The 15,259-nt window shown below is 45.4% G+C and overlaps 1 protein-coding gene across 3 annotated transcripts in view; it reads right to left on the bottom strand.

Annotated features, from left to right (window-relative positions):
• Positions 1–15,259, bottom strand: part of DDHD2 (DDHD domain containing 2) — a 50,624-nt gene that overhangs the window by 30,600 nt on the left and 4,765 nt on the right. The window contains exons 1-2 of one of the 3 annotated variants that reach the window (XM_069945125.1): positions 12,348–12,390; positions 3,190–3,558 (exon numbers count right to left, since the gene is read on the bottom strand). In XM_069945125.1, the coding sequence (XP_069801226.1) occupies positions 3,190–3,525 (336 nt within the window). In that variant the 5' untranslated portion in view covers positions 3,526–3,558; positions 12,348–12,390. Of the gene's footprint in view, positions 1–3,189; positions 3,559–12,347; positions 12,391–15,259 lie in introns of those variants that run through there. The other 2 variants (XM_069945134.1, XM_069945141.1) reach the window with 2 other exon arrangements.

The following is a 15,259-nucleotide window of genomic DNA, read 5'->3' as shown; positions in this document are numbered from 1 at the left end:
GTCCCCAGTATATTACACACCCCAGTGTCAGGTCCCCAGTATATTACACACCCCAGTGTCAGGTCCCCAGTATATTACACACCCCAGTGTCAGATCCCCAGTATATTACACACCCCAGTGTCAGGTCCCCAGTATATTAGACACCCCAGTTACAGGTCCCTAGTATATTACACACCCCAGCGTCAGGTCACCAGTATATTACACACCCCAGTGTCTGTGGGCCAGAGATAGCACTCTACTGACTAACTGTATATACTGGTAGTTTTTGTCCATATGATGCAGTATCATCATACTACTACTCCTTCATCCTCCTGCCTTTCCATCATCATACCACTACCCCCTTCATCTGTAATTAAAACAAAAAAAGCTATCGCCTGTATGGTTCCTCTAGCCCCCCAGCGACTCCTCTCTCTGCTTTGAATGGGCGCCGGTTTCTGGGAGGAGAGTGTTGCCCCTTGTGGCTTGAGGTAGATACTGCCTGCAGCCATAAGGGATACTGTCACAGCAGAAGTTCATGGTTCCCTGCTGTGTCAGTACACTGTTAGCTATAAGCACTAAGTGTGTGTAGCTAAAGGCGGTGGGGGACAGCAGGGGACAGGGTTCTTGGGACATAGCTGGGACTGTCTCCTCAAAATTGGGATAGTCCCGGCAAAACCAAGACTGTTGGCAACTATGCAAAATGCAGGCCAGGTCAGGTTCTCCACTGTGGCCTCCAGATGGAGCTATAGAACAGACCCTCACCAACACCACCTCTACTAGAGAACGTACAGACATATAGTTGTAAGTAATCTAGACAACTAGGTCTCAGTGAGCAAATTGCAGACCAATGTATATTACACAATTTCACTGCTTTAAAGTGTTGATCTGAATAAGAAACTGGTATCTTGAGATGCAGGGCAGAAGCTGAGGGAGCAGAGCATAAGAATGAATTTTAGAACGCCTAGGAGAGAGTGTTTGTGTCATGCTCCCCCCCCCCCCCCCCCCCCAAATACTTAAAGGGGTTCTCTGGTGTTCTAAAAATATTACTATACTGCAGGGGCAAGTGCAGCTCTTGTTGTGTCTCTATTCGCTGCTGCTTTCTTGTACTGGACTCTGAGAGCAAGACCAGCCAATCGCTGGCCAGGATAGAAAACTACTGTGGCCAGTGATTGGCTGAGCAGACAGGTCCTGATCCAATCTTTTGTCTTGGAAGCAGGCAGAATAGAGGAACAGTGAGGAGACTGGAAGGAATCACAACAGTCAGGGGACAGTGTTATGCATAGAACTGTGGCGATTTTGCGATTTTAATGATTTTTTTCACATAACGATTACATACATATTTAAAAAAAAAAAAAAACTGTTATCAGCTCTGTGTTCAGCACCAGGGACAGCACATTGAACATGTATCCGATTGTTTTGGACCACAAAAAAAATCTGACTATGGCAATCTATTTCAGACAATTCTGGACAGTTTTTTTTATGTTACATAACCACCTTCCCATTAGAAGAAAAAAATGTGCCCTTGATCCAAGATGGTGTACATGCCTAAAACATTGGGCCACCCTCAGTCATTACTTGCTGGGGTAATGAGACCCTTTTGTTTCTGAAATAAAAGGCTGTCCTGAGAATTTTGAATCACTCAGTATTAGTTCCCAAAATAATGGATAGCAAATGTTCTTAACAGTGCTTAAAGTGCTTAAAACATGCTTAAAGTAGATCTGACTAGGGAGAATATTAAAGGGGGTATTCTGCTCAAATAGAGCCAGAGAGAACAGCTCAGAAACAGATTTTTGTGTCTTCAGCAGAAAGCAGCAGCTCAAAACAGGGGGAAGGAGACTAGATAGACTCTTGTCTATAGCCCTTATAGCCCTTATGAGGGCAAGTAGACATCAAATGGGGCCTTACGTGGCTGTACTAATGGCTCCTGTTTTGCGGACTTGAACGTCCTTGTATTACATGGACAGCAATTCATATAGATAGTCGCTATGTTATAACACAGTGCGCCTGCAATGCTTACTGAGAGAAAAATTCCTGCAGCCATGATCACACGCTGCGTAAGAACGTCCACCATTGGAATTTAAAACGATTAACATTGAAGGCTGTGAAAGCAATGGCCCATGGTTCACAACGTATAAAATAATGTCCAATGTTTGCAGCGCCCGTCAAACTAATGTTCGGGTCATTAATTTGCGGCCGTAATTGTGAACAGTGGCCTTTATTTTATGTAGATTACACACAGTACATTGAATTTACTGTTCTTTTTACCATCCCTTGTATTAAAGTCAGTGGACCTCTTTTTAATGTAAGTTAACTGTTAACTTAACTTTTGATATGTTGCTATTCTATTTAGTCTCCTTCTCCCAGTTCTGAGCTGCCGCTTTCTGCTGAAGGCACAAAAATCTAGGAGGGTCTGAGATCAAGTTGCTGATCAACTTACTGTGATTAACCCTCCCAGCATTACAAAGAAGCTACAATGTTGCAGATAAAGCCTGCCAGGGACTTGTTTACATCAGCCATCTCAGAAAGGAGGGGGAGAGAAAAGCTCACACATAGTTTTTTGTGTCTTCAGCAGAAAGCAGCAGCTCAGAACTGGGGGAAGGAGACTGAATAGATAATAACAAGTGTGGAATGAATTGTTAGTCTCACCATGGGCCGCAACACATCAAAACTTATGTTTGAGTGGAATACTCCTTTAAAGACACACCCAAAGGGTTTAAACGTCCGTTTGAATAAGAATAATGATTCAGCAGCTGTCAGTGCAACGACGGCCGCTGAAACATGCTACACCCCAACCGCCACTTTTTTGAGTATCAAACGGCTGTTGAAAAACAGCGTGAACATAGTCTAACAGACATCCCCTGACAAAACCATCTGATTGTAGGGAGATGACCTAATGAAACGCTGTGTTCTTAAAAGGGATTGCCCCTGATAAGACAAACCCTTTAAGAAATGTCACGTCTCACCATCCATAAATTTTAGAGCCAAACTCTTAAACTGAGGGGAAAATAAATTTAAGATGTGTACGGTTGGTCAATTGTGATGAAGCTGTAGCTACTTCAACCCAAACATGAAGAATCTGCACAAACCCAATAGGCAACAAGGTGATATTTCCCGGACTAGTTCCTTCCATATAACATGTAAACTATAGAATATTTAGAATAGAGTTCAGAATTTATAAAATATTAAGTTAAAAAAATATTAACAACCCACATAAATCCGGCCTTTGTGTAAGGAACGACATATAGTTGACGTGTGAACATGGACTCCCATCTCAGAAGCTGAATTCTGAAGGTCTTTCAGAGTCGTCAATGGTTGCAGGGTGACATCCTCAACTAATTTCCTGCGTACTTGGCTGCACAGCTTAGGAGGGCGACCTGATCTGGGAAGGGTCTCGGTAGTGTGGTGGGTCTTCCATTTTGTTATGATACTGCGCACTGTGCTCACATGGAGGGTCAGTGCCTTTGAAATTTTTTTATACCCTTCTCCAGCTTTGTGGAGCGCTACAACTCTTTCCCGCACATCTTGAGAAAGCTGCTTGGTCTTCATGTTGCTCTGGTGGGTCACCACGAGGGAGCTTATCTACAAGTTAAAGAAACTTGGATTACTCAACGATGGGGACTAATCTACCAATCTAGCAAAAAAACATCTCACCTGATCCATCAGAGGCACAGGGGTTAGAAAAAAAGAAGAATGTATCTTGTATGTAAGGTGCCCATATCATCTGAGATGGTATCTGGCATGTTCTGGCTCAACATGACCCACGTGCCCAAGAAGAACCATTCAAAATCAAATGTTACGAAGGTTGGTGTTTCCAATCCTCCAGCTTTAAGGTGCAGTACCAACATAGCTGGTACTCCAATCCACTTTCTTTGTCATATTGGATGATTACACAGCCTTATGTTTAGTAGGAAAGTGTTTCAGATGGGTCAGTACCCTGCAAAACCCATAGTTAACCATGAAACCTTTGATGGACACATTGGTAACACAAGAGCTGAAAAGATGGTATCACATTATACAAGGACTCCGGCACCCGATATAAACCTGCTATAAGTACCGTCTATCTCTGTGGCATGGCTATAGACCTAATGTGACCATGTGTGGTGAGACACTAGACCAGCCTTGGATTCCACCAATGAATTGGGGTTGTGGAAAAATATCTGGAAATGGTACATCGACAATGATATTCGATCAGCATCTAACTAAAGACACGTGACTTTCTAAACCAGTCATGATGGGGTACAGTATCTACTAGATGGATTTTTAAACCCTATTATCTGTATTTCTTATCGAAAGTGAGCAAAAACAGGTAGAGATTTAAGGAAATGGACATCATGGACATATGAGTGTCTACAACGAACAGCGCTGTCTACAATGGTGACGGATGGAAGTTCTCCTGGTCACACACACAAGCCGTCCACAACCGTAGTCTTGTGTGGGTATGGTTACATTGCCACCATATTGTATTGTGATACTATAAACAGACTGTCGTCACGACAAAAACATACCACAACGAAAGCTGCTCAAAAAATGAATAGTCTACTAAATACCAAAAGATTCCACCTGAACAGTATAGGTTCCCAATCTAGACCAGATGTGAAGTGGAGGAAGAAGCTTCAAAGCTGGAGAAGGGTACGAGAAAATTCCAGTGGTATCGGTCGACCATCAAAGTACAGTCATACAAATAAGTATTAAACCATAACTACATGGACACAGTATTATAAGACTAAAGCCATGAGTACAAAAATATGGTTAAAGCCGTAATTAAGAGGAGTGTAATACAGCCATACGTCCCGGCCCAACCACGGAAGACGTCATACATCTCTAGGACTTCTTGGGCTCAGGTCTATAGACCAGCAGTGGAGCCAGGGCTAGTGACTGTAATACAGATGATTTTTTTTTTGGTGTTTGTCCCGAGTTTGGTTTTATTTTCCCCTAAAACACTGCAGTTGGATGAAGAGACACTTAGCAGTTGTAATGGTTTGGTTTTTTTTTACTTTTGTTTTATTTTAGGTGCTTTTTATGCATTTTTTGGTCTTGTTTTTCACATTACATTGTGCGATTCAAAGAGTATATAATGGTAGCACAGACTGGCACATTGGGGCCGGAGCATTTATGTTGAGATCCTATTTTGACAGATTGTTAGTGTATACGTGACTCAGGAGGCAAAATCAAGTGAACTACACAGGAGCCGACCTGCTGCGACTGAATCTATGGATTAATATGGTTTGACAACAAATAGTGCCGTCGCTCCACAGAACTATCTCCCCACCGTCTCGTAACTGCAGGATCTGGCTCACCTGGACAATTCTTGCGGTGCTCAGCAACTCAAAGGATAGAGTCCATATGAATTCAGCAAGAGAGAACACAATGCGGCACTCGTATCCAATCCACTTTTTCCCTATATTTAGCCATACAAAAGTGAGATAATGCACAGACAGGCGACGATCGTTTCGCGCTTAGTATCACTTTTTCTTAGCCAATGGACTATGACAAAGTGCGACTAAGGGCAAAACGATTGTCGCCTTTCTGTGCATTATCTCACTTTTGTATGGCTAAATATAGGGAAAAAGTGGATTGGAAGCGAGTGCCGCACTGTGTTCTCTTTTGGTGAACTAATATGGTTTGAATTGTGAGGCTGTGGACTAGAGAGAAGTGACCCTCGGGCAGGCTTGGTTTTGTCTTAACCCAAACTCTTTGCATTTGATTACCAGTGGCTGAAGTTGGGTGCAGCTCTAAACCTGGACTGGACTCCCTAGGGCTGCATCCAATTTCTTCAGTGGACTAAGCCAAGTGTGCTTAAGGTTTACTCATCTCTACTCTTGGCTCCAATTTTTATCAAACTTTAGAGGCCCTATTGCCCCAACAAGATGACCCTACACTAGACTCGTCTTTTTCTAGGCCACCAAAATGTACTCCGCAAAACAAGGAACCATCTGCAGGTGCCATATATCCTATTAGGGGGATTTATCAAACATGGTGTAAAGTGAAACTGGCTCAGTTGCCCCTAGCAACCAATCAGATTCCACCTTTCATTTTCCAAAGAGTCTGTGAGGAATGAAAGGTGGAATCTGATTGGTTGCCAGGGGCCAGTTTCACTTTACACCACATTTGTTAAATCTTCCCCTATTTTTCTATATACCTCCTTGTGCATTTTTTGCCAGTTTGCTTTTGCTCTGTGCACATAGACTTGTTTCGCTTTGTCGGGAGGCCCTGACTTTGTTTCTTAACATTTCACATTCAGTAGTGTTGGCCGCCTCCATCTTGGTTGTCCAAGGCTTGCAGAACTTCAATACATCTTTGCCTATAGATCTCAATGTATTCCAATTGTGACCATCACGATGGATTACTGAATCTAGAGCAACGTCTAGAACGTTGTGGGAAATCTTCTTGAGGGACCACGGGACCTGCCCGGACAATCTTTCGATTTGCCACATGGCCCATTGAAGTAAGCTATAAACACAAAGCGACGTGCAGCAGACCGCCGCTATCGTGATCACAGTGATGCGACATGTTGAAGGACAATGATCAGCCGACATTGTGCATGTCACCAGATGATTATCAGCCGGAATGGTTTGTGCTCAGTCAAATACAGCTGATAATTGCTTAAGAACTCTGCTTGCTGTCATTGAATGAGAATGATAAAGTATTTAGGTTCAGAGCTGATTGTGTTGCACTGATACAGCTGGGGGAGGGGGGGGGGCTTTTATTTATTTAACCTCAATATCGTATTTGTCCCATGGCAGGTTCACACGAGTTTAGGAAGCAGACATATGGGGTGCTGTTTGGGGAGTTGATCACATGGCAGGGATTCAATGGTCCGTTTGCATGACAGCGGGGTAATAAAGTAGTCACTGCAGATGTTCAGTCTACCTGGTGGCTCCAATTCTGAGAGAGCTGGGTGACAGCTACTGTAAGGGATGTCCCATCAGGACAGGGTCCTACACTGGGGAACCCTCTTCATGAGCTGAAGTGGAGAACAGGGTCCTACACTGGGGAGTGGAGTGAAAACGCTCTACAAAGACCAGCCACTAAGACTTTATGTGCTGGGGTTCGCACTAATGCCTTGCAGCACTAGGACCTGTATTTAAAGTGACTGTACCACCAGGCCCAGGCTGAAGCAATGGAGGCGGCCGACCCACCCTTAGTGGGAAGAAACCCCAGCCCCTCCATGACGTGACTCCATTAGAATCAATGGAACCCCATCATAGAGGGGCTAGGGTTTCCTCCCACTAAGGGTGGGTCGGTCCGCCTCCAGTGCTTCAGCCTGGGCCTGGTGGTACAGTCACTTTAAAGTGAATGTACTGATGATACATTTGCTTTAAAGTGACTCTGTACCCACAATCTGACCCCCCCAAACCACTTGTACCTTCGGATAGCTGCTATTAATCCAAGATCTGTCCTGGGGTCCGTTCGGCAGGTGATGCAGTTATTGTTCTAGAAAACAACTTTTAAACTGGCAGCCGTGTGTAAAACGGCCATGGCCTAGAGTGTCTGTGCATTAGGCTGGCACACCCTCTCTGTCCCTCCTCCCCACCCTCATCATTAGGAATGCTCCAGGCAGATTGTCTCCTATTCATCAGCAGTGAGAACACTGCACATGGGCTTGATTGTTAAGGCACCTGTGCAATGTTCACTGCAAAGAAATAGGAAAAATCCTGCTCTGTACAGCACTACGCAATATGTTGGCACTATAGTAAAAAAGGCATCACCATAGTATCATAATCACTATATGCCCCCACTCACTTAATAGCAGCTGATCACAGCCGGTGCCAGCAGCCGGACCCTTACAACCAGCTCATTATTATGAGAGCTGACAATGTATAAGGCCTCCAAGTCTAGGATCCTGATGGATTCATCCGCCAGTCAGGACTCTGGGAAAGCTGGGTGACTACCCATGTGAGATGGATCACTGAATAACACATGAAAGCTGGATGACAACCTGCGGTGCTAGAGGCCATTCTGGGTCTCTATAGCTATGGTATAAGACAGCTGACCAGACAACCAGGCCGCAGAGGACTCCTCAAGGACTTCTATTTGTGATACAGTCCCTGCTTCATACGTTCACTATAATGGGAGTCGTATCAGTACAGGGCAATGCAAAGTATTCAACCCCCTCCAAAAAAAAGAATTTAAGGGTTCATTCACACGTACAGGATCCGCAGATCTGCAGCAGATTTGATGCTGTGTTCACCTATTTAGATCGGATCTGCTGCGATACGATGTGTGTGAAGCTACCCTAAGGGTGCGTTCACACCTACTGGATCCGCAGCGGATTTGACGCTGCGAGTTAGCAGCGAAATCCGCTGCGGATCCAGTACTGTGAATTTGAATGGGTCCCATACACGCAGCAGATCCGGTAGGTGTGAACGTACCCTAAAGGGTTTTCTTTTTTTGCGCCATTCACCATGCTGAGATTTTCTGACCAAAAATTATTGCTGGCCTATCCACACCCCCCTCCATCTACTAGTACCCAGCACCACCGCTATATAGTGATCCCTCAACTTACAATGGCCTCAAGATACAATATTTTCAACATACAATAGTCCTTTCTGGACCATCTTAAAGGAGAAGTCCGGCAAAAAAATTTATTTATTTTTTATTTGTATTGTAATGCTTATAAAGTGTTTTTTTCCCTGCACTTACTACTGCATCAAGCCTTCACTTCCTAAATAACATGGTGATGTCACTTCCTGGATAACATGGTGATGTCACTTCCTGGATAACATGGTGATGTCACGACCCGACTCCCAGAGCTGTGCGGGCTGTGGCTGCTGGAGAGTTTGATGGCAGGGGGACACTGAGGGACACAGGGCACTAGAGGGACACTGAGCATCCCTCTGCCATCATCCTCTCCAGCAGCCACAGCCCTGGGAGTCGGGTCGTGACATCACCATGTTATCCAGGAAGTGACATCACCAATATACACGTATTACGGGAAATGCTTATAAAGTCCTTTTTTTCCCTGCACTTACTACTGCATCAAGGCTTCACTTCCTGGATAACATGGTAATGTCACTTCCTTGGATAACATGGTGATGTCACTTCCTGGATAATATGGTGCTGTCACTTCCAGGATAACATGGTGATGTCACTTCCTGGATAACATGGTGATGTCACTTCCTGGATAACATGGTGATGTCACGACCCGACTCCCAGGGCTGTGGCTGCTGGAGAGGATGATGGCAGAGGGATGCTCAGTGTCCCTCTAGTGCCCTGTGTCCCTCAGTGTCCCCCTGCCATCAAACTCTCCAGCAGCCACAGCCCTGGGAGTCGGGTCGTGACATCACCATGTTATCCAGGAAGTGACATCACCATGTTATCCAGGAAGTGACATCACCATGTTATCCAGGAAGTGACATCACCATGTTATCCTGGAAGTGACATCACCATGTTATCCAGGAAGTGACATCACCATGTTATCCAAGGAAGTGACACTACCATGTTATCCAGGAAGTGAAGCCTTGATGCAGTAGTAAGTGCAGGGAAAAAAAGGACTTTATAAGCATTTCCCGTAATACGTGTATATTGGTGATTTGTATAATTTTTTGGGGGGGAATATAATACTTTAATAAAAATTTTCGCCAGACTTCTCCTTTAACTTGAGACCAGACTCAACATACAATGTTATGGGCAGTCAGAATCTGCAGGACATGTAAATAACTAGACGATCAACCAATGAAACTGGCCATTTTAATGGTAAAACCCCAGTATTAGTGAAATGCCTGCACTGGTTGGCGGTCTAGCAGTGATTCTCTGAGTATAGTGGGATACTACATGTCCTATGCTGCTCTTTACCTGGGCCAGAAAATTTTGGTTTCAACATACAATGGTCGTCCTGGAACCAATTAATATTGTATGTTGAGGGGCCACTATATGTATGTACAGAGCCCAGGCTAGCTGCTCCCATACGTTTTGCATTGCCATATTCCGACCTATTCCTATTTCTTTTTCAGCCTGTGGTGATGTGCGCTCGTTTTTCCTGTTTTTTTTCTCTGTGTGGGATAAAATTCATTATGTGTTAGAAACATAGAAAACACTGGGTCCATCCTTTCTTATTATCTTAGGATAGATAGATGTATATACCATTCACTTAGGCCCTGTTCACACTGAGCAAAAACGGCGGGCTTAGTGTCCTGCAGGGAGTGAATGAGAGGGGGCGCGCACGCACATCCATGACATGTAACTTCTTTAAAGTGACTGTACCACCAGGCCCAGGCTGAAGCACTGGAGGCGGGCCGACCCACCCCCAGTGGGAAGAAACCCCAGCCCCTCCATGACGTGACTCCATTAGAATCAATGGAACCCTATCATAGAGGGGCTAGGGTTTCCTCCCACTAAGGGTGGGTCGGCCGCCTCCAGTGCTTCAGCTTGGGCCTGGTGGTACAGTCACTTTAAGCAGGCAGCGGCGGGAGCGGATGCGCACGTGCCCCCTCTGATTCTCTAACTGCAGGATACTGAGCACGGCGGAATACCCAGGCGGAGAGTTCCGCAGTGGAATTCCGCTGTTTTTGCTAAGTGTGAACGGGCCTTACTGTGGATTTACCTACCTCATCTGTTTGAAGTTTGTTCCAAGCATCTACTATTCTTTCAGTAAGGTAATATTATCTCATGTTGCCTCTGATCTTTCCCCCAACTAACCTCTCACTATCTCCTCTTGTTCAGTTTCTTCCCTCTTGAACCTTATTTAGTCCTTTAACATATGTTTAACATATATAAAGGTTTAGATCATGCCCCCCCCCCCTTTCCCTTCTTTTCTCCAGACTATACAGATTTAGATCCTTAAAAGCCATATTACATGGCACAATATAAAGGGGAAGCGAGCACCAACCTGTCAGATGAGCGCTCGCTTCCTCCTCACTGTCTGTGCCATTATACACACGGACAGCGAGCGGGAGCAGTGGGAGGGGCCGCAGGGAGCTGTTGCCCCGATGATCCTTAGGTTGCTTTTACACACAGATTTATCTGACTGATTTTTGTAGCCAAAGCCAGGAGTGGATTTGAAAAGGAAAAATCTCAGTCTCTCCTTTATGACCTGTTCTCTGTTTATAGTCTGTTCCTGGCTTTGGCTTTAAAGATCTGTCTGTGTAAACGCACCCTAAGATTGCCCTTTGAAGTCAGTGGCGGTCTGCTGCCTCCGCTCCTATTACATGGGGCGACGAGCTGCAGACCGTCACGGACATGATCAGGATTTTACGTCATGTTGAAAGGCCACGATCAGCCGATATTTTGCGTGCCATCTCATGGTGGCCTATTACACCGTGGCCTATTACACCAAACGGTCAGAATGGCCGGTGATCAGCCAAGTACGCCCAATAATTGTCTGGTGTCATAGAGTTTCCTACTGGTTACTTTCTGAATGCCACCATACCAGTTATAGGTTTGTTTTATTTTCCATATGTGACTTATGCAATCACCTGATCATTTCTACAGTACACTGCAATACTACTAATGTATTGCAGTATCCCGTCCCAGCAGCCTTAGAAGTCTTCACAAGGCCCCCCGGCTGTCACGATGGGCACCTTATGTTGCAGGAGGCCGTCAGATACAGGAAGTGACTGGCACATAGAGTTAACTCCGACCAGCCTGGATGCCACAGAGTTTAAATGGCTGGGATCAGAGTTAACTCCGACCACAGGTGTCAGCTCCCCAGCCCGATGCACACGTCCGACCGATGACACAAAGGGTTAATACATACACCCTACAACCATGTGTTTGCTGGAAAGCATTCCATCCTGAGTGTCATCCGTGTACACTGAGCTTCCCATAGAATGGGGGGGAAGGACTTAAAGGGGTTATCCAGCGCTACAAAAACATGGCCACTTTCCCCCCTCTAGTCTCCAGGTCAGGTGCGGTTTGCAAATAAGCTCCATTTACTTCAATGGAACTGAGTTCCAAACCCCACCCAATCTGGAGACGAGAGGGGGAAAAGTGGCCACGTTTTTGTAGCGCTGGATAACCCCTTTAATTATTTCCACATTTTATTTTTTAATTGCTAGAAATTTTGGAATTCTGCAGAAAACACAGTTTTTCTTAAGATTTTTTCTACAGATTACATCTATTATTTATATATATATATTTATTTTATCTATTTTATCTATTATTTATAATCCAGACAAATCAGATTTTTTAAGAGGGTTGAAGAATTTTGCAATGCACTGTATATATATATAATTTTTTCTGCGTACATTTGCATGTGAATATACACCTATTAGTATATAAGTCTATATGTGCAGTGCCTATATACATTACTTCAGTAGTATAGTATAGAATGCATGTCATTCGGCGGCGTTACACAGCCTCCCCCCTACCCATAGAGGGCGCACTATCCCGCCGCAGGCCACATATAACGATACAGTATATGCACTTACCACTAGCAGGCCGCCATGCTCAGCCAGACCCTCTTTCTCCAAGCCCCGCCCCTACTGCGCGCGATCACGTGACCATATCAAGGCTCATGGTCTGCACGTGATTCGTTGAGGGAGAGTGAGAGATGGATGCCCGATCTCGCGATGCTTCGGCGGTCAACGGCTCCCAAGAATGATGGGAAATGTAGTTTTGCAGCAGGAAAGAAGACACGGGTTGGAATAAAACTGAAAGCTTTAGCACCTTTGGACTTGTGTGATTTGTTTCAGGGAAAGTTGGGTGTTACCCGTTTATACAGCAGGTATGTCTCTATATAGCAGGGGGGGTCAAACTCGTGGTCCTCCAACTGCTGCAAAACTACAATACCCATCATGCAGCTGTCCAGGCATGATGGGAATTGTAGTTTTGCAACAACTGGAGGGCAAAGGGTTCCCCATCCCTGCTCTAAATAGCTAGATAACTTGCCATTCAGATCTTTAGAAAGCTGGATGACAACCACAACTGGAATTATATTTGGCTTTGTACAGAATATTTTAGCACTGCATTTAGTAGGCGACCATTTTTGTTTTTTTTTCATCCCCTTCCTCCCAGGAGCCATAACTTCATTATTTTTCCTTTACAAATACCCACATGAGGGCTTGTTTTTTGCGGGATGGGTTGTAGTTTTGGGCGGCGATGTAGAAACTTAGTACCTTTAAGGGTACCTTTTTTTTTTAAATTAACTATTGCCAGAAAGTGTCAGACATTTGTAATTTACTTCTAATAAAAATAAAAAAAAATCTCCAGTCTTCACATACTTATCAGCTGCTGTATGTCCTGCAGGAAGTTCTGTATTCTTTCCAGTCTGGAGAGCAGGAGAGGTTTTCTATGGGGATTTGCTGCTGCTCTGGACAGTTCCTGACATGGACAGAGTATATGCAGTGGCGGTCTTTGGCACCAAGCGATCGCTTGGGGCCCCCAACATCCAGGGGGGCCCCCACGCCCACTCTTATGCTCAAGACCGCTGGACAGGGCCGCTGCCCCGCTTGCTGCTGCCATCTGAACTGTAACTATGAGCACTCATAATAAGCGCTCATAGTTACATGCAGCAGCACTGACAGGGCTGGAGACATTGGCTCCCTTCCTGTCAGTCACTCTTGTGGCCGCAGGAAGTGTTTTCCCTGCGGTCACAAGTGGTCACTCTGTCCTTGTGGTGTCGGCGCTCCATTGACATCACTGGAGCTTTGGCGCCAGGACAAGGGGAGTGCGGCCTCTTGTGATCGCAGGAATAACCCTTCCTGCGGCCACAAGAGTGAAGAGAAGAGGAGACGCCAGGACCCAGGTGAGTATAAGTGTTTGTTTTATTGTGTTATATACTATATGGGAGGGGGGAGCACACAGGGGTCTGTTTAACTGGGATAGCGCACAGCGGGGGTCTATATAAATGGGGGAGCACACAGGGGGGCTATATAACAGGGGGAGCACACAGGGGGGCTATAGACTACTGGGGCTTCACAGAGGGGTCTATATACTACTGGGGACAGCAGAATGGGGTCTATATACAACTTGGAGAGCACACAGGAGGTCTATATCCAAGTGGGAGAGAACACAGGGGGCTATATACTACTGGGGGAGCACACAGGGGGTCTATATACTACTGGGGGAACATACAGGGGGTCTATATACTACTTGTGAGGCACACAGGTGGTCTATATATAACTGGGGGAGCACACATGGGTCTGTATACAACTGGGGCAGCACACAAGGGGTCTATATAATACTGGTGGGGCACACAGGGGGTCTATATACTACTGGGGGAACCACACAGGGGGTTTATATACTACTGGGGGAGCACACAGGGGGTCTATATCCAAGTGGGGGAGCACACAGGAGGTCTGTATCCAAGTGGGGGAGCACACAGGGAGGCTAAATACCCCTGAGGGAGACACAGGGGGCCTATATACTAGTGGGGGAGCACACAGGAGGTATATACAACTGGGGGCAGCACACAGTTGGTCTATATACAACTGGGGCAGCACACAGGAGGTCTATATACTTCTATGGGAGCACACGGGGGGCTATATATAACTGGGGAAAACACAGGGGTCTATATACTACTGGGGGAAGCAAACAAGGGGTATATACTACTGAGGGCAGGACACAAGGGGTATATACTATTGAGGGCAGCACACAAGGAGTATATATTACTGGCGGTAGCGCACAAGGGTTATATACTACTGGGGGCAACACGCAGCAGTCTATTGTTTTGGAACGCATGTCGAGGGGGGGGGGGGCCCAGACATAACTTCGCTTGGGGCCCCAGAAATGCCAAGACCGCCCCTGAGTATATGGAGGTAATGTCACAGCAAATAGGTCCCTATGGATAATAGTCACCCTCTTCCGCCACCATCAGATCACTATATTAATGGATATTTAGCGAGTGGTTGTCATGGAGATGAGCTGCCATATTCATTCTCCTATTATACCCTGCCATAGATCCAACATGGTGTAAAGTGAATCTGGCTCAGTTGCCCCTAACAACCAGATTTTACCTTTCATTTTCCAAAGAGTCTGTGAGGAATGAAAGGTGGCCAGTTTCACTTTACACCATGTTTGATAAATCCCCAATTTCTGGTTTAGTTTTATATGTACATGGTACCTGTCTACATGATGAGGAACCTTCAGCTGCTGCAAAACTACAATTCCCATCATGCCACGATGGGAACTGTAGTTTTGTAGCAGCTGGAGGGGAGGGCCGAAGATTCCCCATCGCTGGTCAACATTGTCATGGGTCAGAGTAATAAAAATATATATATATATATATACATACAGTAGCAGATCATAATAGGTCCGTTTCAGGCGGTAGCCCGGGGCCCTGAGCTCCTGGGAAGGCAATGGCCAACCAAAAAGTCATACTTTTAGTGGTGAAATGTCTCCT

The sequence above is a fragment of the Dendropsophus ebraccatus genome, chromosome 1, assembly GCF_027789765.1.
Source record: "Dendropsophus ebraccatus isolate aDenEbr1 chromosome 1, aDenEbr1.pat, whole genome shotgun sequence".
In the NCBI taxonomy this organism is placed as follows: domain Eukaryota; kingdom Metazoa; phylum Chordata; class Amphibia; order Anura; family Hylidae; genus Dendropsophus; species Dendropsophus ebraccatus.
Note: the sequence above shows the minus strand (reverse complement) of the source record. Positions and strands in the feature narration are given on the sequence as shown.